We start from the raw sequence: 23,913 nt of genomic DNA, 5'->3' as shown, positions 1-23,913 counted from the left end.
GCATAATATGAATACATACTGAAAGAAAATATTACATTTCTGTACTATTGGCTTGATTTCTTTCTTGTGATAAAATACTATAACAAAAGTGATTAAGGAAGGAAAGGGTTTATTTTGGCTTACAGTTGCAAAAGGGATACAGTCTTGTTTTTCATAGTAGAAGGAGCATGAGGCTGGCCAGCTATTTTTTCTTTACTGGCCATCCAGAAGAAGATAAAGAACAGGACATGGACCCAAGCTGTAAAAAAACCTCATGGCCTGCCTTCAGAGACATACTTCCTATAAGCCTCAGCTTCTAAAAGTTTCATAATCTATCTCCCTAGACAGTGCCAACACATGGAGACCAAGTATTCACTAACTTGAGCTAAGGGGTCATTTCATTCAAGCCTCAACAGTTGAGTTAGGAAAAGTATGTATGGATATATTTTGACACACACACACACATAAACAGCTTTATCCTTAGATTTGATTTTCAGCAAGGGAGATGGCTGCTTAGGTTATCAGAACGCCTATGTTCCTTTCTACAGAAATGCATTTCACTTAACATAAATAGCAGAATTGTGTGTGTGCAATGCCCAGCCCTAGAGAACTATCAGTGTAGTGAGTGACAAACAGGAATTGGTAAGTGTGCTTCAGTGACAAAATAAGAATACTACAATGAAAAAACCAGAAGGTGCAAAGAGCCTGGAACTTCTAATCCAACTCAAGAAGGGTTTTTCATGCAAAGTGGCCTTTAAAAACTGGAGTCTAATGGATTAGTAAGAAGTAGCCTGAGGAAGGGCTAAAGAAAAGACGTGCTACTATAAATGACCGACTGAAGAAATGAGTGCAGTTGGGAAATGTTTTATAACTGAAGCCCTTTTTTGGGTATCTTGGGTGGGGAGTGAGATAAGCAAGAATTAACCTTGGACTTCATTACCTTGAGAAACAGTTGAAGGCTTTTAAGCAGTAGAGATGTTCACTACCTGGCTGCAGTGGAAGATTGATTGAAATTTTATCATTCACAATATGTAAGCAGTAAGAAGCCTATGAGCCATGACCAGCAAAGGAGTATATAACACAATGAGAGACACAGACTGATTACTTGAAAGTATGATCAGAGTATAGCTGGTGCAAAACCATAGCTTGAAAACTGACCTTACACACCCTTTCAAAACTGTCTTTGAGAAGTTTCTCCCCCTCCCCCCATATAAATTCCTGTATCTAAAAAACTTGAACTAGGTGAGGTGGCACAACCCTCAGATCCCAGTACTCAAAAGACCAGGGTAGGAAGAACTCAAATTCTAGGGTTGTTGGATGAGACTGTTAAAACCCATTTGATTCTAGGCTGAATGTAGCTAGAATTAAAGTATTAATGGTAGACAAGAGTGATGGTAACATTTTCTGGCGATTCTGGATTTTAAATTGATACATGTACAACAGTTAAAGTCTTAATATATTAAGTAATCAGGGTTGGCTGTTAAGAGAGTTTGTGTTGTAGATTGTTTTGTTGTAGGAGGGGACTGAGATAGGAGCTCACTATGTTGTTCATACTTAGCCTAAACTCAAAATCTACCTAAGCCAAGTAGGTGGGATTACATACAGTATCTGGCCACAGTGCAGACTTTATTAGCATCCATGTTCTCAAATATCAGACTGACCATTGCCAACAGGAGTTAATCTCAATATCTACATTATGAAAAGTAAATGTTGAATGCATTTATTTCCTATATGATTTGCTTATAAAATGGAACTTGAAGAGAGCATAAATCAGTGTTAGTGGTACAGTGTACACTTAGTAGGTACCCTGTGTTTCATAACAGTTGAAACTGCCTTCCTAAGGTTTAAGAAGCTAGATCATAATTGAATTGTGAAAATTGTTGCTTCCTCCCATCCCTGCTTTCTGTTATTGGATTGCTGGGTCTATGGTGGACACGGAGTAAAGAGTTGTTGAATAAAGAAAAGAAGAGGTGAGGAAAAGGCCAAGTGAATTAATGAGTAAGCCTTGAGAGGACCACACAGTTTAATTTGTAATAAGTATTTGTGTTTTTCAGTGATTGATAATAAATGCAAAGGCTAATATCTTAAATTTCCAGTAGTTGCCACAATTAAATCCTAAAAAAAGATACCAATTATGCAGCTAGGCACCACAGTGCCTATTACCCTAGTGCTGGGTAGCCATAGACAGGTGGATTGATTCCTGGGGATTACTGACCAGCCAGACTAGCCAATCAGCAAGCTCTAAGTTTAGCAAAGGACACTGTTCCAAAAACTAAGGTGGGGAGCAGCTGCAAGAGACAGCTGACGTTAGCTTTTACATGCACAAACAAAAATGACTAGGAGTTTTTGAGGAAGATACATTCACTTCTGACTATCATGCATTTGCGCACACATGTGCATACATACAGTAAACATGAATGAAATAGAAGATATTATGTGGATTTATTTGTATTATTGGCATTAATAACTTCATTAGAAACACCCAAATATGTACTATCAGTTTTTTGTGTTCTAATGTGCTTGGTTTTTAAACTCTGCAATTCCTGGGGAGAATCAGAAGCAATTTAGAGGCTGGAAGTATAGTTAGAACTTGCCAGTTTCTGGGTTTTATTCTAGCATAGTGGGGAGCAGGAGGCACAAGTCTAAGCAAGGAGAACATGTAGGATAGAGTTATAGTATTGGTGTGTTGATATATAGTATAAAGTGCTTATCTTTTTGGTTTGGTATCATTTGGTTTTTCCAAAAAAAAATTGTGATTAGAGAAATTGGTGTGTGGTGTAAGTCAGAGGACAGCTAGTAAAAGTAGGCTCTCATTCCACCAAATGGGTTGTTGGAATCAAACAGGCTTTTAGTCTTGGTAGCAAGCATATTTACTCATTGAGCCATCTTGCCAGCCCTGGATTGACCTTTTTGGACAGGCTTCTTTTTCTCTGTAGCCTTGGTTTCAAACTCCTGGCCCCTCTGCCTTGGTCGCCCAGGTGCTTGATTATAGACATAAGCTACCATGACTTGCTATTGTTGTCTTTTAGGCAAGGCAGGTCACTATAGACTCTGTCGCTGTAGCTCAGAGCTCCTGCCTTGCTTTCTTAGTTCTGTGATTACAGAAATGTGCTGCTATATCCATCCGAGAAGTTCAGAAATAGCTTAAAGAAATAGTTTAATAGAATGGTATCTAAAGACTGGGAGCTGGAGAAATGGCTTAGCACTTAAAAATACTTGTTGCTCTTGCAGAGACTCTGGGTTGTGTTTCCAGCATCCATATGGGGGCTCCCAAAAATCTGTAATTCCAGTTTTAAGGGATCTGATTCTCTCTCCTGACCTATGGGCACCAGGCATGAGTGTGGTGCGCATACATACATGGAGACAAAACACTCAGACTCATAAAAATTAATCTTAAATAACTTTTAACGTCTAAAGCATTTGGTCTTCATTAATAATGAACAATCTATAAGAATAATGTTTAGGTTTGGAAGCTGGGCATGATAGCTCATACCTATAATTGCTACTTAGAGTACTTAGAGTTCAAAGCCAACATGTACTGTATAATTAGTTCCAAGCTGCCCTGGGGATATAGAGTAAGATCTTGTCTCAAAAAGAACAAGACAGGGGGCTGGGTGGCTCAGTGGTTAAGAGCACTGACTGCTCTTCCAGAGGTTCTGAGTTCAATTCCTAGCAACCACATGGTGGCTCACAACCATTTGTAATGAGATCTGGTGTCCTCTTTTGGTATGTCTGAAGACAGCTACAGTTTACGCATATAAAAAAAACAAACACACACATGAACAAAACAAAAAGCCCCAAAATTTAAAAAAAATACATGATATGTCTAAGTATAAAAATGCCATAGTATAACTTACAAATGTGGGAACTAACGTGTGATGATGTCAGAAAAAAGAAAAAGAAAAAAAGACAGTAAGGAGTTGCAGAGAAAGTCAAGCATTGGTATTTTAAGTATGTTTTATGTATGTGAGTACACTGTTGCTGTCTTCAAGACACACCAGAAGAGGGCATCAGATCCCATTACAGATGGTTGTGATCTACCATGTGGTTGCTGGGAATTGAACTCAGGATCTCTGGTCTTAGCCACTGAGCCATCTCTCCAGCCCTTTATTTTTATTTTTGAGACAGAATCTCAGGCTTTGAACTTGAGATTCTCCTGCCTCGGCCTTCTGAGTATATGAGGTTAAAAGCCAGTGACACTTGGCCAGATTGGTTTCACAGGTTTCAGCTTCAGTTTTTATGGGCAGAATTGTGAAACCATACTGCTTTGATAAAGAAAAATTGTTTCGTATTTAGCACTGAGTTACTCAAAATTTTTATTCAGTTTATTTTGTGCTAACTGTAGAACTCAGAACCCTGCTGCATGCCAGGCAAAAACACCGTACAGTGAGCTGTATGTCTACCCTTCTCACTGTAGTTTAAATTTAATATATTGTCTTTTATAGGTTATAGTTATGTGTTGATAATCACAATAATAGTAAAATTTTGTATGAAAGGTGATAGTTTGATTAACATGCTTTGATTTACCATTTTACAGAATTAAATATGGGATCTGGTAGAGTTTAAAAATACCAATGGACTTGGTGTGGTGCTGCAGTTTGTGATACCAGAACTTACAAGGCTGAGGCAGAATTTGAGTTCAAGGACAATTTGGGTTAGATAGTGAGACAGTATCTCACTGGAAAAAAAATGAGAGAATTAAGTTTATTTTATATTCATAATGTTTTCCTCATAACAGGGGCCAACCAGAGACACCCAGGGAAGTATTGGCATGTATGAGATGTCTGATACATTTTGTGGATCTTTAGCAAAAATATAAAGCTAGTTTGCTTCAAATGAATGTTATTTTTGATTTAGACCAGGAGTTCCAAGTTCTGATCTGTAAATAGTCTATTAAAAAGCTGAACACTGATTGTTGAGAACTTGCTGTTCAGATTATATTGTTTTAAAGATTTATTTATTACTTTATATGAGCATACTGTTGCTGTCTTCAGACACACCAGAGGAGGGCATTACAGAGGTTGTGAGCCACCATGTGGTTGCTGGGAGTTGAACTCAGGACCTCTAGAAGAGCATTTAGTGCTCTTAACTTCTGAGCCATCCCTCCAGTCCCCCCTTAAAATTCTATTTCTAACTGTGTGAATGGGGGCATTGTGCGTATGTGCAAGCATGCTAGTTCTGAGGTTCCTATCTTGGTTTCTGGAAACTGGGTGCAGGTCCACGGCAAAAGCAGTACCACCTCTTACGTATTGTGCCATCTCTCCAATCTCTATTAGAGGTTATTTGTTTTTGGATAGAAAAAAAAAATGCCAGATGTAGAGGTTGGTGCATGCTTTTTAATCCTAACACTTGGGAAGCAGAGGCAGGCAGATACCTGAGTTTGAAGCCAGCTTGGTCTACAGAGCAAGTTCCAGGACAGCCAGGGATGCAAAGATAAACCCTGTCTTGGACTCCTTCCTTCGATTCCTTTTTTTTTTTTTTTTTTTTTTTTTTTTTTTTTTTTTTTGATTCTGTTGCCTCTTAAATACTATGCCTAGCTCACAATCAATTCATAAACACAAGATGGTGTTTATTGGGAAATGGATCAGATGTAATTAATATTTCCAGAAAATAACTGATAATTCTGTAAGTTGCGTTCATTTTTATTAAAATTTAAGAATATAAAAGTCACAATTTAGCAGATGAAGTTGTACTCTGTCAAAAGATGCATATATAGCACATAAGAATATTATTTGGTTCTGGAGAGGTGGCTCATAAGTTAACCTCTTTCAGAGGTTCTGAGTTTAATTCCCAGCAACTACATGGTGGCTCACACCCATCTGTAATGGGATCTGATGCCCTTTTCTGGTGTGTCTAAAGACAGCTACAGTGTGCTCACATATATAAAATCAATCTTTTTTTTAAAAAAAAGAATTTTTGGTACTTTCTTATAAGTAGTTTTTTAAAGTTAAGTTCCCTTTTTTTCCTTTCTCAATAGGTTTGTAAATATTATCTCTGTGGTTTTTGTCCTGCGGAATTGTTCACCAATACTCGTTCTGATCTTGGTAAGTTATTTTTCTGTTTATCACACTTAGAATTAAACTTCCTTCACCAGGCATAGTGACATGAGCCCATAATCTCAGCACAAGGCAAGGGAATCCTTAGTTGAAGGCAAGCCTAGGCTATGCAGTAAGACTTGTATCCAAACAAAATTTAAACTTTCTTTGTGAACCCTTTAAAACATATGAGTAAGTAATTTCTTGGTTCAGTTATGAATATGTTAATAAATGTCAGTCTTATTAGACACACTGGCACAATTAACTGTTTATATTTACACTTGTGAGATATTAAAGTGAAAATTATTCACGTACACACTCACTTTCTTTAATATAGCCCAGGGTATCCTGAAACAAACTTAGAGGGCCAAAGCTGGCCTGAAACAGCAGTCCTTCCTCTGTCTGCTGAATGCTAGAATCATGGGTTTTAGTAACCATGCCTGGCTAAATGGAAAATAAGCTAAATGCGTGGGATACGCAATAACACCAGGTATCAGCACAATTATTAACAGATCAGAGACATCTGCATTATAAAGTCTGAGAGGGCACTGAGAGAATACGTGTTGGGTCTTACTTAGTCCAGGATTTGGGGCACCAAGAGACCATAAAAGTCAGGGTTAAGACATAAAAATAAATAAAAGATTTTCATTTTATAGATTTTTTTAAAGCCTTGATACTATTAACATTTTGAAGCAGTTTTCATGGCCTCCCCTGTATATGAGGGTGTTGGCAACTTTCCTGACCCTTACCTGGTATTTTCAGTAACATACACCTCCATAACAACCAAAATAGTCATCATACATTGACAAATGTCTTCTGTAGTCTAACGATTAGCTCCCAGTAAAGAACCACTACTTTAAGCATTACACATTATCTGGTACTAACTTTTCTATTCTAGTGCTCCAGAAAGTTGTGGTGTTTTGTTGTTGTTGTTGTTGTTGTTGTTGTTATTGTTGTTTTAGAAATTGACTAGGGAGACTCTGAAGCATAAAATACAAACATAATTGGTGAATTGTGAGTTCTCTTAGTTGCTTTAGGAGGGTGTATTATAGCTGGAAGAGTGAATTTTGGAATTTTAAGCACAGCTCAGGGAAGTTCTGAACAAAAATAAGATTGTAAAAATGTTCTAAATGAGTTCTTAATAGTGGTGTTTTCTTACAGGCGTCTGGAAGGATATAGCTAGATATTACTTCCAGTTACAGGGGAGCAGGTGAATACTTCAGAGAAATGATTTGTCTGCATCCTGACCCTCTGAGAATCTTTTCAAAAATTAGTTTTGGTTTGGTTTGGTTTGGTAATGGCCCTTGCTGACAGATCTTTGCCTATCCACTCTATATAATTTTCAGACAGAATTTGGAATTATTCTTTAAAAATTAGTTGCCAAGTCTGTAGAGATGGTTCAGTGTTTTAGAGCACTCTTGGAGAAAACTTGGTTTAGATCCTAGCATCCATATGGTAGCTCACAACCTTATATGACTCCTCCAGTTTTGAGGATCCAATGTCCTCTTTTGGAGAACAGTCTTTAAAACATAAGTTGCTGGTCAGGAAACATTAACCAGGTAGAAGAGGTATGATGGGAAATGCAGGAGAAAATTGTTTAGAAATCTTACCTAACTTTACTATCTGAAGAGAAACGGTATCTGAGCATTCGAAAGAATAGATTGCAGTTAAGCTACACTTTTTAAAATTAAGGCTTTTAGAAGTTAGAACTAGAGAAATTTGAAATAAAAGCCACTGGACTGGGCTAGGAGATTGACTTAGTGCTTGCTCTGCCACCATGAGGCTCTGAATTCAAACTCCAGCACCCACATGAAAAACTGCCAGTGCCTGTCATGCAACATTATGGGGTGAAAGAAGGGTGGATTCCCCAGAGCTTGCTGGTCAGCCAGCGGAAGACACCATAGTCTTGCTTTGACCCTTCCTGAAAGCTTGCATGTGGCCACACACACGTACAAGTCCTTCAAATGGTAGGTGGAACAAATAAAAAGGGTTTGTACCCTCCCTGGGACTCCATGGTAAATCTGAGAGCAGCATAAGACTGTATAGGTCATAAAATTATGATTCAAAATGACCTACAATTTGTGGGTAGCAAGCAAGAAGTTCGAAGACTAGAGAAATACGTTTACGGTTTGTATTACTGCCAGGGTTAGTATAGAAAACATCAAAGTATGGTGGTAAAGAAAGATACTTTGAGGTGCAAGTCTCAACAAGCATGTTTCTCATGTTTCCTTTCTCAACAAAGTTATCTAGGATGATGTACATTGATCTGAAAAGGATAAAGAAAAATAAGATCTGGTGCTATATCAGTACAGCGAGGAAAAAGAAATGTTTAGGATGGCAACACTGGGAATCTTAGAAAATATGTGCCCCAGATGGAAGTAAGGCAAGGCTCCATGAACAGAATAAACTGATGAGTTGATGAGTTGCTGCCTTTGAAGCAGCCTCTAGGGAAATTAATACAGAGATACTTTCTTTGGCTTGGTGGAAGTGTTCAGGAAATAAGAAAGGGGTGTGTGGGTGTGTGTGGGTGGGTGTGTAAAAAATATAAATCCCAAGGAAAGAACAGTAGAAATATATAGAAATATAATCTACGTCTTTTGTCTACGGAGATTGCTGTTTGCTGGTCAATATATAAATACTAAAAGGCTGTTTAACTTTTTTTCTTTTTAAACTTAAGTCAGGGTTTTCATGTAGTACTAGTTGTCCTGGAACTTGCTATGTAGACCAGGTTAGCTACAAACTCAAGAGTTACTGAAACTCTGGAGTATGCCACCATACCCAGCCTAAATTTTTTGATGTATATGATTATTAAAAAATAAGCATAAAAATTTAAAATAATGGGGTAAATTTTAGAAGAAATAGCTAAAAGTTATAAAATGGTTACCTTTGGTGTTGAGAATGGGACTTTCGTGTTACTTAACTTTATGCACAAGTATTTGAAGCTAATGTCAATGTTGGTTCAGATCAGTGGTCTACAACATCCAAGTTTTGTTTGGTGGTAGAAAGGAACAGTTTCCTCTTTCTCTTCACATTTGTTCCCTGTCCCCTTTGTTGACCTTGGCGACTAAAGAGATCAATTTTCATCATGTTTCATGATTCAGTAGGATCAATTTTGGAGTCTGCAGTCTACTCAGTAATAAAATGAGCTGCTTTTCCTTTATATTTTTATTATTTTCAAGGGCTTTATATGCTATACTAGATCTATAGCCTCAGCTCTGCTCCCCATCCCCACCCCAACAACACAAACAGTAGCACTGGGACTTTATTTTAAACAAAGAAATACCAGAGGGATACACTGACCAGCTTGACTGCAGGCCACATGAATGAACATACTCGAGGGACTTCAACCTTATTAAGAACCAAGACAGACTAATTTGGCATAGTGGTCTACCTTTTTTATGATCCCTTATCACTTAGGAAGCTAAGCTAAGTGAGGTAGGAGGATCCTGAGTTCTATATCAGCCTGGGCTACATAGTAAGATGCTGTTTCAGAACAAAACCAAAAAAAAAAAAAAAAAAAAAAAAAACACCTTTATGACTAGAGAAGGGATTTTTTTAATGTCACAAATAATTTATGCATGCTCTTTTCTCTCTCAGGTCCATGTGAAAAAATTCATGATGAAAATCTAAGAAAACAGTGAGTTGTACTTTTTTTTTTTTATTTCCCTCCCTTCTAGTTACTTAGCTTAAAGAGACAAACATTGAAGACAATTGGAATAATATAAAGTAACATTGTATATAAATCTAGTTACTGACTTGGCATGGTAAGGGTTAATAGCTTCAATAGTGCTAGCTGCCATATGAGTGCATATTATATGCTTTTTTAATATTATATTTACTTCTCCCATGTTTGTCCTTCATAAAGTTTATTTCATAAACTTGCGTGACAAAAGACAACTTTGATAGTCTGTTCTTGCCTTCCATCTTGTTTAAGTTGGGGGTCTCTTGTTCAGTACTAATGGCATAGGCTAACTGGCCCAAAAGCTTCTGGGGATTTTCCTGTCTTTGTCTCTCAATTTCACTGTAAGAATAATGAGTTTACAAACCTGTACTGCTGTGCCTGGCCTTATATGAATCCAGACTCAGCTCACGCATATACAGTAAGCAAATTAATCTTCAGCTTCCATGGAGTAAGGGTCTTTCTTTGCACATGATGATGTGGAGGCCCAAAGTAAAGAGTGGATTTTTCTCGATGATCACTTTATGTTAGCTAGTTTTGACTAGTCTATCCTAGACAGCTTGCTCCAGGAATCTCCTTTCTCTATCCCTCAAGCACCAGAAGTTTGCACAGCTTACGAGTTCTAGAAAGCCAAGCTTCCATCTTCTTGCTTGCATGGCAAGGACTGCATCCACTGGTCCATTTCCTTAGCATCCAGCTCCACTTTCATTTTTCTGTTTATCGTTTTTCCAGACATGGTTTCTCTGTATTGACTTGGCTGTCTTGGATTTGATTTTTTTCCCCCTTTCTCTTTTTGAGATTAGGTCCTACTGTGTAGCCCCAGTTGTCCTGGAACCACTATGTAGCCCAGACTGGCTTTGAACTCACAGAGACTTGCTGGTGCTGGGATTAAAGGCATGGGCCACCAAGTCTGGCTTATTTTCTTTTATGTAGCCTAGCTGGCCTGGAACTCACTATGTAAGCCACTGGCCTCAAGCTCACAGCTGCCCAACCATCTCTAGTACTGTAACAAGAGCATATGCCACTCACTCTGCCCAGCTACTTTTTCATTTTCTCAGTTACATTTTATTTAGTTAATTACATTTTTAAAATTTTATTTAGTGTTACTATATGCTTGAGTGCCCCAGAGCCATAGTATATTTGTGGGGCTAAGAAGACAGCTTCTAAGCGTCAGTTCTATTGTGTGAGATTAAGCACAGGTTGTCATGGGTCCCAACTCCTGTTTTATAGATAGGATTTGTTCTGGATTCCAGAGCATAGATAGATGCAAAGTAGTGGTATAGCCATGGCTTAAACCTGTGTTTAAAGCTTGTGTTTTTACCTGGGCCTGGTAATGCCGGCCTATAACACCAGCTGTGTGAGAAACTGAGACAGTAAGATCCATGTGCAAAGCCAGTTTGTGTACTTAAAGGGGAGCTTTATCACAAAACAAAGGGCAGGTAATACAGCTCAGTGATAAAGCACTTTGCTAACACGCATAAGGGCCTGGGTTCAATGCATAGTACCACCAAATCAAATAAACAACCAACTGACTATTAACCAACCTCAGTGCAGTATGCAGTGCCTTTCTCTTTGATAGGATAGCATCTAAATTTTTACTTTATGTAACATTTATAAATTTATGTCGTTATATTCTTCAGGCTTTGAGTTGGGGTGACAGAATATATATGGCTTGTAATGTTCAAAAGTTTGTTTATTTTTATTTTATCAGGTATGAGAAGAGTTCTCGTTTTATGAAAGTTGGCTATGAGAGAGATTTTTTGCGATACTTACAGAGTTTACTTGCCGAGGTCGAGCGTAGAATTAGACGGGGTCATGCTCGTTTGGCATTATCTCAAAATCAGCAGTCTTCTGGGGTAAGTATGAAATGAACTTAGACTTTGCAAAGAGCTCTTATTTTCTGTAGAGTCAGGCATCTCATTATTTTAAACCTGCCTTCCATTCATTACTTTGTCCTTTAAAGTTACATAAAATTTGAGAAGCATCTGTTTTCTGTTATTTGAGGTATAGGGAAGCATCTTCTCCCTTAAGCGTTAGTTAGTTAGTTAGTTAGTTAGTTAGTTTGTTTGTTTGTTTGTTTGTTTTGGTGGTGCTACTGGAGTTCAAACCATGGACTTTGCACATGCTAGCAAGTGCTCCACCACTAAACTACATGCCAGTTCTCTAGCCACTGCTGCATCCTAGGAAGACCAGGACAGGTAGTCATCCTGGCAACTAACGTAGCCCAGTGACTCATTTCACCTCCATGATGAGACTAGGATGAGCAAAGGGGCCAAGACTGTTTAAGGAAGCTGCTTTTCTGAGGGGAACATGGGCAGAAAAGACTCCTAACAGTGACCTTTGAAGGCAAGCAAGGAACTAACTATCCAGCAGAATCAAAGGGAAGCTGTGCTGGGGTTGGGGTGCAGTAAAGACAGAAGGAGAGGAAGTTATTTCTTCAGTGAGCCATGGCAAAGCAAGGGTGCAGGTGAAAAGGATTTTAAGCTTATTTCTTAAAGGCACACTCTGGCTTTATAATAGGAAATGGTTTGAAGCATGTACAGTGGAAGCAGCAATTAATCTGGGGTTTGTAATGATTATGGTGGGCTGGGTGAAGATGGTTGAAAAGTTTGCTGTGGCAAGGGTTTGGGTGAGCAGGGAGAGGAGAAATTCATTCTTCCCCCATGGTTCTTGGTTCGAGCATCCAGGTGACTAAAAGAATTTAATGTAGATTGGAACCGGAGGAAATTCTGTTCAAGCTTCTATCTTAGAAATGTCAAATTTGAAATGCCTTAAATATCCAAGTAGAGACATTTGGTAGGAGGTGAGACGTGACATAAACTTGCAATTGCAAGCCAGGCGTGAAACCAAAATATTCCCACTGTATTGCTTTCTGCGATTTACTAACCTTGGCCTAGTGCCTTGGTTTTTGTCTCTGTTAAATGGAAATAATAAAGTAGCTACTGGGCAAGTCAAGTTTTGTGACCAGTGGTAACACACGTGGTTAAATGCCTAGCAGATGTTAGCTATTTGAGTCTAGAACTCATGGAGGTGCTCAGAAGGGATGGCAGGCATTTGCTGCCATGCCCAGTTGAAGATTTTTCTTTACAAGTGTCAGTAACTATGTAATTGGCTACCAAAGATCAAAGATAATTGGATTAGTATCAAGTGATTAAGCACTATTATTGTTCTGACAAGATGGGGTCTTCTGGTAGTGAATACTGGCCTTACATTTGTGTAGTTGGAGATGATCTTGAAGTCTTTTTGTTTTTTGATTTTGTTTTCCAGACAGGGTTTCTCTTTGTAGCCCTAGAACTCACTTTGAACTCCCAAGATCCACCTGCTTCTGCCTCCATTTTCCAAAGAGCTTGTAGACATGCACTGTGATATTCAGCTTCTCCCTTCCTTTAATTACTAACTAGAAACACTCAGGGGCATGGTGGCATAATTCCATGTTCTTAGAACTTGGGGAGGGGGGGGTTAAGTAAGGGCAGAGGATCTTTTTCTTTTCTTTTTTTAAAGGGGGAAAAATACACATTTGTTTCCATGAGAACCTGAATGCTTGGATCAAACCCAAGGCCTGGTGCATATTACCGCTACCTCTGTCCCTGGACTCAAGAGTTTGAAATAATTTTCTTGGGTATTTTACTTATCAGTGACAATATTAACACACTTTATTTTTAACAGGCTGCTGGTCCAACAGGCAAAAATGAAGAAAAAATTCAGGTTCTGACAGACAAAATTGATGTACTTCTACAGCAGGTGAGAGTTGTTTGTGGAAGTGTGAGAAAGTACGTGGAGCTAGGTGCCATGGCAAACATTTTACCCCAGCGTTTATGGAGATAATAGGTCATGACCCTATCTCAAACCAGAACCGACGGACATTGTTAATGAGGTTAAAAAATAAACATGAAAAGATTTTGATTGATTATAAGGGAGATACAAACTGAAATCTCAGGGGAGGGGAGGATCCTTAGTGTCACTTTAAAAGGTTAACTAGCCAGGCATTGTGGCACACACATTTAATCCTAACACTCTGCAGGGTTCCAGGCCAATCTGGTTTATAAATCAGTTTCCAAGATTGCCAGAGCTACACAAAGAAACTCTGTCTCAAAAAACAAAAATAAAACAACAACAAAACCCAAGGTATTAAGTACTTGAGTGTTATGAAGTATTTAGGCTCTGTAGAATTATCAGACATTGCTAATGGGTATATAAAATGATTCAGGTACAGGTGGTCTAGAAGAGCTTGATCTGTTCTCTCTTTCTGTGGGGGGAGTTGCTTTTTTTTTCTAGAATTATTTATTTTATGTATGTGTATACTCTCAATGTCTTCAGACACACCAGAAGACAACATCAGATTCCATTACCGATGGTTGTGAGCCACCATGTGGTTGCTGGGAATTGAACTCAGACCTCTAGAAGGGTAATAGTGCTCTTAACCGCAGTGACATCTCTCCAACCCTGTAGTTTGCTTCTTAAAATGGTTAAAAATGTACCTGTTCCTTTATGCAAAACAGATGTTTGTATATAACTTGGCACACCACTGTTCACAATTTTATTTAAAATCACTATACCCCCAACCCCCACATTCAAGTGAGTGTTCAACAATTCTGTGAGAAAGTCAGCTGTGGTGATCATAAGCTCAGGACTAAGGCAGGAGGAATGCCTTGAGTTCAAGGCAAGTTTTGGCTCTGGTGAGTGGCAGGCCAGCTAAGGCTGCAGAGGCATAATAGTGCCTTAAGAAAACCAAAATTAAATTATATATAATGAAATAATATTTTGCAATTTAAAGGAACTTAATTATTTGCAGTAATATTGATAAATGTTTAAAACATTTGTCAATGAGTGAAAGCTAGATTGAGGAAGAACTATAAACCACATAATAACATTTATATAAAACTTGGGAAAATGCAGTCTAATCTATAGAGTCAGCAGATTATTAATTGATTGCCTGCCTGGTAATATGTGTAAGATTGAGGTTTAAGGAAGTGCTAAAATGAACAGGAAGAAACCTTTTGGAATAGGGAAGGACATGTCTAACTGGTCATGATGATTTTCATGGACATACTGTGTCCATACTTAAAATCTTTTTGAACTTAAATCTACATCATCTAAGCTGTAAAATAAAAAATCACAAGGGTCAAATATTAGCAAACAAAACAACACCAATCTCCTGGAAGCTAATGAAGCATGGTGGCTGTAAAATTCTTTGCTTGATTGGAAAGGAATTTTGACTTTGTGCTTCTGTCTTAGATTGAAGAGTTAGGATCTGAAGGAAAGGTAGAAGAAGCCCAGGGGATGATGAAATTGGTTGAACAGTTAAAGGAAGAGAGAGAATTGCTAAGATCTACAACCTCGGTGAGTTTTAACCTGTTATGTTCTCAAGAAGCCTGTTAGTTACATGGAATCTGTTCTTAGAGAATCTTGGAATACCTTTTTCTGTTGTCCAAACAGAATGTCTTGATCAAGCATTTTTTTTAAAGGCCATGTGTGTTGGTTTGGCAGGTCACAAGGTTAAGCCCTGCCTTTCATTGAAGGTATCCTCAGACAACATGAGGGGTGAAGAACAATAACAAACCCCTCAAAACTAGCTTGCACTGGTGTGCTCACTGTTTCTACCCACCCACTCACCCCACCCCCACCACCTACCAGCACACATGCAGTGCTGAGGACCAAACATAGGGTGCTGTGCTTGTTAGGCAAGTACTCCTACCTCTGAGCTATTTCCCCAGCTCGTGATTTTTCGTACCAAGTAAGAAATGTACGTCAGTACCAGACACTAGCCGAGTGTCTGCAATTTAGTGTTGGCAGCTTATCTGGAGAAATCATTAAAGTTCACAAGTTGAGAACATAATCCTGAAGCTTGTGTTTGCTCTGGGGTCCTCTTTTTTCTTTTCCCTTTCCCTTCTCCCCATCTTATGTGCACATACAGTTCTAGGCACATCATGTATGTCAGATGTCACTCACGCCCCAGGTTTTACCTGTGCTTCTGACTAACGTTAACAATTCAGAACTTTCACAAACCCTCACCTCGGGTTCAATTCATTTGCTCCCGTACCTCACAGATCTCTGAAACACGTTTACCAGCTTATTATAAAGGATATTACAAAGGATGCAGATGACGAAGAGATGCATAGGTATGGGAGAAGGGTTGCGAAGCTTCCATCTCTTCAGGTTCACCACCTTCTAGGAACCTCCATGTATTCAGGTATCTGGAAGCTCTCAGGCCCTTTTCTGGGTCATATTGGAGACTTAATTCTGTAAGCATTATGGAAACATGGACAACTGGGTAGAAATGTGATTAGACAAAAAGAATATGATATAATGTAATAGACCAAGTGGGGGAACCCAGCAGCCTGCCTGTCCAGATCTTTTTGTGACAACCCGCCTCAGCATCCTCTACTCTATCTATTGTGCAGAATCCCTTTAACATTGGGACCTTGTGATCAGACAAGTAGATAGTGAATGTCTTGGTGTACTCCAAGTCACAAAGGTGAAGAAAAGTTAGAATTTTTGAGACTTCTCTTAGGGGGGAAGTTAGAAGAATGGATGGAAGCAATTACTGCATGTTATCTCACTAAACAGGATGCATTCTATAATTTTTACATTTATTTATTCAGTGTCTTTGTGTAGTCCTGTCACAGCATGTGTGTTGAGATCAGAGGATAACTAGAAGCCTTAATTCTCTCTTTCCATGTGAACTTTTTGTGTCATTTAGCTTGGTGGCAAGAGCCTATACTTGTTGAGCCCTGCCTTAATAAATGCCCATTGAGTTTGAGTTAAATATATTTGTTTACTCCATACTTCTGTTTACTTTAGTAGTGTCCTTACCTTACAGTGAGGAGTGCAGTGTGTGCTTTAGATGCTATTGATAAGATGTTCTGGTCACTGCTTCTGTTGTCTCACTGTTGTGAGCTCAGATCCTTCACCATGAGATTAATTTCTTCCTTCCTTTATTTTTGTTATTGTATGCCAATTTTTTGAATAAATTTTTTTTCTTTTTTTTAATTGGATATATTTTATTTACATTTCAAATACTATCCCCTTTCCCAAGGTTAATTTCTTAGTGGTTGAGTTATTGTGTCTATGTGAAAGCAATTTAGACTAAAATAACTTTCTGACTGTTTACCCTTTTCAAGGTCGTTTGGTGTTCAGCAGTTAGGTCAGGTGAGCAGTGACTTTTCCAGCTTTTCCTCTCTAAGTCTTAAGCAGTTGGTATTCATTTATGGCTGGAGAGATAGAAAGTAGATGTTAAGTTCTTTTTGGAATTTGTTTCTTTGATAGCAACTGGCTTCTCATTTCAGACTATAGAAAGTTTTGCTGCCCAAGAAAAACAGATGGAAGTTTGTGAAGTATGCGGAGCCTTTTTGATAGTAGGAGATGCCCAGTCCCGGGTAGATGACCATTTGATGGGGAAGCAACACATGGGCTATGCCAAAATTAAAGCCACCGTGGAGGAACTTAAAGTAAGTTTTTTGTAAGCATACATACACATACAAACACACAATCTAAGTTCTAACGATAACTGTCACTGAAAATGCTGTGTATATGTAGTGAAAATTTGGTCAAACAACTGTAGATACCTTGAATGGCATTTTGTTGGTTTATGTTTCTTTAAAGCAGTAATGTGTTGAGACTATAGCTTGTTAAGCATGCCCCCAGCTCTGGGTTTGATCCTTAATGTTGAAAGTAAAAAGAATACAGTAATGATTCCTTTGACAATTGTTGTTCACCAAAACATTTTATTAACTGCATGCCTACATAGATAGCCAAAATTTCTACATTTCCCCCTGAGGATATGGGATTCCATAAACAAATTAGTCCATAAATTGCTTGAAAATGTCTTAAAGTTGTATAAAACTCTATCTTGAGCTAGAGAGGTGCTTAGTGAGAGGTTACTTGTCTAAGATTCTTGAGGTCTGGTCCCAGCACTACAACAATTAAAAAACCCAATTTGATTTCCTTAGGAAAAGTTAAGAAAAAGAACAGAGGAACCTGATCGGGATGAACGTCTCAAAAAAGAGAAGCAAGAAAGAGAGGAAAGAGAAAAAGAGCGGGAGAGAGAAAGGGAGGAACGGGAAAGAAAAAGACGAAGAGAAGAGGAAGAAAGAGAAAAAGAAAGAGCTCGTGACAGAGAAAGGAGAAAGAGAAGTCGTTCACGGAGTAGACACTCAAGCCGAACTTCTGACCGCAGGTCTCGGGACCACAAAAGATCACGGAGTAGAGACAGAAGGAGAAGCAGGTATGTAAACTTGCTGACAGTGTCTGGCTCATGAAGGCACCATAGTGCACAGTTACGAGCAAAAAAATAGTAAATTGCCTTTTATTGTAGTGGGGCTCTTGTATAATGTCATAATTGAAACTGTTGTAAATTGAAGAAAATGCATTAGGTCAGTACTGAATCTCATACTGACATACTACCCTGCAGAGATGGTTGCTTCTCATTATTGAACACATAGATGATGGAGAACTGTAAGTGATTGTTGCTAACTCAGCATGAGGATGTATGTAGAGCATGTGTTACTAGCCTAAGTAGTGATTAAATTTTTAAATTTGAAATGAAATGACTGATGGATGTATATTACTTTTGTGCTGTCATAAAATCAGGTTGTTTTGTTGAACCACTAATAAAAGACCACGTGTTTATGTGCTAGATAGACTTGTAAGGATTGAAAGGTGAGCTTCCATCTTTAGGGAAGCCCTTTCTGTTTTGGGTTTGAGGTAATCTTTCCAGGGACTCAGTCTACTAGATAGTATATCTCTGTTTTGTTTTGTTTTTGTCAGGTTTTAATTTGTTTTATTTCAAAACAGGGTTTTTCTGTATCTTTGTCTGTCCTAGAGCTTGCTATGTAGATCAGGCTGGTCTCAAATTCACTGGGATCTGCCTGCCTCTGCTTCCAGATTGCTGAGATTAACAGCAAGATTTTCAATAATTTTTATCCTTAAGATATCTAATGTAAAGTGCTTTGCTAGGGCTTCAGAGATGGCTCGGTGGTTAAGAGCACTGGCTGTTCTTCCAGAAGTCCTGAGTTCAATTTCTAGCAATCACATGGTGGTTTACAACCATCTGTAATGAGATCTGATGCCCTCTTCTGGTGTGTCTGGAGACAGCTGATGTGTACTCATAAATTAAATAAGTAAGGTGCTTTGCTATTTTTCTTTTCTTTTTAAAAATTTCCTTGGAACTCACTCTGTAGACCAGGCTGTCTGTTTCTTAAGGGAAACTTAAATCTTCTAAATTATTGAATAGTAATATATATATTCTCTGAGCCCTTTTAGTAATATCAACTGAAATTGTTCCCTTTTCTTTAAATTATTAAGAAGTAGAGATCGACGAAGAAGCAGAAGCCATGACAGATCAGAAAGAAAACATAGATCTCGCAGTCGGGATCGAAGACGGTCAAAAAGCCGAGATCGAAAGTCATATAAACACAGGAGCAAAAGTCGGGACAGAGAACAAGATAGAAAGTCCAAGGAGAAAGGTTGGTTTATTATGAGAGGTGCTGTCAATAGCCTGTATCCCTCCTTGCTGTGCTCCAGAGCACTCAGCTCAATTTCAAGCTCTGTTTCTTTCTCTTTCTGCTCTGATGTGTGAAAGTGGAAGTTGGCCTTGTTATGTAGGTTTTTTGTTGCATAGATTCTTCTGAGTTTGTGTTACCATTGAGTATGATTAGACTGTAGAATGTTTTAACTTTATTTGGTTACATTTATTTTAAACTGCAGTATTCCATAATGTTTCCCAAGTGTATGCACGTCATTGTTCTTACTATGTAGCAGTCAATAACTCAGCAGTTAGTTTCTGTGTTCCCAGAAGAAGGTGGACCCCTCACTGTGTCTTAGCAGGGATTGTGTTGTATTCACATGCTGTTCCCATCTGCTTTCTTCTAGGGTCTGTAGCTCTAAGTAGCTGCTTCCTTACTATGTTGGTGGTATTAGTGGACTGTAAAGTTTGCCCTTGGCCTATTTTCATAAAAAATTCTCTTAGCCTTTATTGGAGGATAATGTTTTTAATCATCAAGGGTTCCTTTTAAAACTTAATTTTATTTTGGAGTTATTTTAGCGTCTTTGGTTTTTCTATTATTTGGGTTGTGTTGCTTTGTATGGTTTTAAGGATGAGAGAAAGGACCTAGTCTTCTTGTTCTTGATTTCATCCTGTCCTTACCTGTGTCTGCTCTTTGCCGCTGTTACAGCTATGTGTGGCGCTCACCATCACACTGTTTTCTTAGGGCTAGCTCACTAGACTTGGCTTTTCCTAGATTGAGGCAGTAGAAACAGCCCGGGTTTTGGGTTTTTTTTTTTTTTTTTTTTTTTTTTTTTGAGTTTTTGATTTTTTGGGGTTTTTTTTGGGCCTCTGCTTATTTAAATTCAGACATCGTTTCTGTGATTTAAAATGTAGTTGTTCAAGGGTTAATGATTTATTTGAGAGGTCTCCTCTGCTACTATGTTTTATTTTAAAAGGCTTTGAATTATATTTTAAGTGAGGTCAGTTTTAAAAGTTACCTGATGACTCTTGTATCTCATCAAATCAATCACCTGAGTTTTGTGAGGCTTTTGATCACATATTTCTGTTTTATAATTGTTCTTTTCCAGTCTTGCCACTTATACAAATTTGTATACTTCTGTGTTGAAGCAAAAACGTGTCCTGAATTACTGACTTGTGCAAGATGAATTTACTAAAACTCTGAAGTCTCCTGGTGAGACTTGGGAAAAGAGAAGACTGTATACTGAAAACACTCAGGCTTATTTTGCTTGGGCATGCTATTATAGCATAGACTTAAACTTTAGGATGACTTAGAAATGATGAGTCTGTTGGCTTACGGGAAGTTCTCGGCACTTCCTAGTATGCGGATGATCACATTCTAGCCTGTGGACTTCAGGCATTTGTACTAACACACATTTAATAATGGCACGTGAGGAAGGTGCACCTAACAGAACTCGACAAAGGGGAAGTAATTTTCTACACATAGATATCTATGCTTTGTTGAGAGAGTTTCTGTTTAATCCATAACTCTAAAATCCAACACACATTATGGATATCGTTAGGACTATTAAGATCTACCATATTTACATAGGCCAGAAGATAAGATTTTTGGACTACTAGTCCTCTACGGAGCAACAAGACGACTCTTCCTCATTGAAGCTACCTGTGCACCGGAGAAGCCCATAAGGCTCAAAGGGAGGACTTTCCCACAAGGTCAGTTAGAGCACAGTTTCCACAGGTGGACAGACAGATGTAAAGCAAGTCTTATGGTTAACCACTTAGACATTGCTCTGCTTGTTTTACAGATGTTGGGCTGATGCATGCTCCTTCACAGGAGATGCAAGTCCATAGCCCCGTGCTTGTGCTCCCGTCCTTCCAGGGTTGGGTGTTGTGTCTGTGATAGCTGTCTGTGGAGAGAACCTCTCTTCAGACATCTTCAGTCATGATCTGCTTTGCTAGACTAGTCATTCTTAGTTTTAAGGGGAAAAATTACTTTTATGGAAAGGTGTGCTCAATATTTTCTGCAGAATTCTTTTTTAGCTAGAAAGCATATATAGACACTTATCCTTCAAGTGGGCTTTTTTTCCTCCCAACTGAGTTTTACTTTTCCTTTAGGGAAAAACTCTTAAGATTTCATTACAGAGAATAGAAAATTGGGTTCTTAGATATTTCGAAGACCCCATTTTCTTATTAGGTGTGCCCTCTCTTGGATATTTAAATATTCTTTGTAATAAACATGTTATTTAAGTGTTAAATTTCTGGGTGCCATTTTGCCTTTGAAACTTAATTAACCCATGTTAACAGCTTTGTGTATTGTCTTTTGTACCGTTCCTGTTGCCTTTAGATGGTCTTTATCTAGAATGAATTTACTGAAGTTGTAAATTATAGGGCTACTTTAGCAAGTCTGAGAGAATTTTCTGTTTCCTTTTGGTCCTTTTGCCCTTTCCCTCTATAATCTAAAAATGACATCACTGAACTCTGCAGACTGTTTCTTACAGGCCATGGGAAATGGCTCTTTGCTCTCAATGTTTTCCTTTTTAAATAGTAATGGATTTGTTGTGTTTCACTCTAAATTCTATAGTCAATGTCTTCTTTTATGGCAGAAAAGAAGGGATCTGATGATAAAAAGAGTAGTGTGAAGTCCAGTAGTCGAGAAAAACAAAGTGAAGACACAAACCCTGAATCGAAGGAAAGTGACACTAAGAATGAGGTCAATGGGACCAGTGAAGACATTAAATCTGAAGGTGACACTCAGTCCAATTAAAACTGATCTGATAAGACCTCAGATCAGACAGAGGTAAGTGTATTGTTTCTCACTTTGATTAGGGCTTTTTGTTACTGTTTGACAGTGCAGCGTAAGTATGCACAGATGAAGATGGAGCTAAGCCGAGTAAGAAGACATACAAAAGCCTCTTCTGAAGGAAAAGACAGTGTAGTCCTGCAAAACATTTTGAGGTACATTGTTTTGTCTCAGCTATTTTGTAGCAGACTTCGTGCCCCCATTAGTGTGCCTCTTTGGAAATTACTGTCCACGTATGTAATATAGTCGCCATTGAAAAGTTAATTATCCTTTTTTTAGGGATTTTGCTGTCATTTCTTTTTTTTTTTTTTTTTAAATGAAAAGGTTGAACTGTTTTTTTGTTTTTGTTTTTGTTTTTTTTTTTCTTTTTGGTATTAAGTCCATCTTGTGTTGGTACATTGGCAGAAACATATGCTTTAAAACTTTAACTATTTCTGAGGCACATGTTGGACTACTTTGTTTTAATTAAACTGCTAGTATTTATTTGTCCAGGATGTTTCTAGTTTTTTGCTTTATTGCCTTGCATTCTAATGCAGTTTGTTCTGTAACTCGAGAGCCAGTAGCATTGGATTGATGGAAGTGTAGGGTTTATGAATTATTGCAGCTGACTACCATACCTCACACAGCGTTGGTGTTGTGAGCGGCCCATGAAAAGCCAAATTAGAAATCAAGGATTCAGTCAAACTAAGCAGGTATTCATGCCAGGTACTCCTTTCTCTACCCACATCTGTGTTTGAATGCTATTGCCTGTGACCTTTACGCTTAACTGTTGTGTATCCTTTTTGTTCTTTACAAGAAGCACAGAGGGGTTTTTTGTGTATTGCGTGAAATCTTACAAATCATATGTTAACAGAATGGAATTTTTTTTCAACTGTGTGTAGGGATGCAGTGGTGCCCAGAATTAGATATCTTTAAAGAATTTTAAATACAATAAACACTTCATATTACCCGCCTTGTTACATTCAGTGCAATTCTCAAGTCTTTAAGAGGTATGTGTTTAACGTTTCCTACTGTGTAGGAGAATTTGCAGTCAGCCATAGAATAGAGGAATAATCACTGGCTGAGACATTGAAAGCAACAGCATCTAGCAAGGACAGACACTTGGATCAGTGACACAAAGAACTGATTGACTATTGGATGAGGTTGGGTTCTTAAAGAACTGTTTAAAGCTAGGTTTTACAGGTGTTCTTAAGACCTCTAATTGTTCAATCTTCGGGCTAGTGGCGTGGGATGAAATATTCCTAATGAAAGGAAGTACCAATTAGTTGATTTATTGGTGGCATTCCTGTTTTAGAAAACCAGTGTAGCAATGTCTGTGTGAACCATTCACACATAGGCAGCATACACAGGCACATGGCTCTAAGAACCACACCGATGCCTTGATGTAAAGACAATCCATCTTATATACACATGTATCATGGTTAGCAGTTAGCAAGTAGGCCAACACTTAGTCATAAAGATTTGCCTTTTATATGCTCTCTAATTATCCATTTTCCCCAAATTTTGCATTGTAGGACTACTGTGGAAGAGTTTTTGAAGAATACTGAAAACGGAATAAAGTGAAGATCAACATTAAAATGAGGTGAAAGAAAGCTATAGTGGCGTAGAAAAAGTATAAAGCTCAGTTAGTTATTTGGTTTTTTTTATTATTAAAAATTAATTCAGGACTGTTGTGACCTACCAGATTTCAGAACATGTGTTAATAGCACATATGCCACTTTGAAAACCTAGGTCCTGTATCATATTTTTTCTTTAAGACTTTTTAAGAAATATTACCTAAACATGTGGCTTGCTCAGTGTTTACTTGCAAGTTTTCAGTCTTGGACTTTGAAAACAGGATTAAACGTTAGTATTCATGTGAAGCAGACTGGGATTCCATTTTTACACTTCTGCTACACTTAGCCTTTGGATTTAGAAGTGAAAATAAAGTATCTCTGACTTTCTGTTACAAAGTTGA

At 38.1% G+C, this 23,913-nt stretch overlaps 1 protein-coding gene across 7 annotated transcripts in view; it reads left to right on the top strand.

Annotated features, from left to right (window-relative positions):
* The window catches only part of LUC7L3 (LUC7 like 3 pre-mRNA splicing factor), a 28,601-nt gene extending 4,688 nt beyond the window's left edge, over positions 1-23,913 (top strand). The window contains exons 2-12 of one of the 7 annotated variants that reach the window (XM_080922769.1): positions 5,957-6,023; positions 9,612-9,651; positions 11,405-11,549; positions 13,360-13,434; positions 14,929-15,033; positions 16,980-17,141; positions 17,643-17,917; positions 18,997-19,157; positions 21,760-21,900; positions 22,006-22,111; positions 23,471-23,913. In XM_080922769.1, coding sequence (XP_080778895.1) covers positions 5,957-6,023; positions 9,612-9,651; positions 11,405-11,549; positions 13,360-13,434; positions 14,929-15,033; positions 16,980-17,141; positions 17,643-17,917; positions 18,997-19,157; positions 21,760-21,900; positions 22,006-22,111; positions 23,471-23,519 — 1,326 coding nt within the window. In that variant the 3' untranslated portion in view covers positions 23,520-23,913. Of the gene's footprint in view, positions 1-5,956; positions 6,024-9,548; positions 9,652-11,404; positions 11,550-13,359; positions 13,435-14,928; positions 15,034-16,979; positions 17,142-17,642; positions 17,918-18,996; positions 19,158-21,759; positions 21,954-21,982 lie in introns of those variants that run through there. The other 6 variants (XM_080922765.1, XM_080922768.1, XM_080922764.1 and 3 more) reach the window with 6 other exon arrangements.

This window comes from Micromys minutus (genome assembly GCF_963924665.1).
Source record: "Micromys minutus genome assembly, chromosome: 10".
Classification (NCBI taxonomy): domain Eukaryota; kingdom Metazoa; phylum Chordata; class Mammalia; order Rodentia; family Muridae; genus Micromys; species Micromys minutus.
Note: the sequence above shows the minus strand (reverse complement) of the source record. Positions and strands in the feature narration are given on the sequence as shown.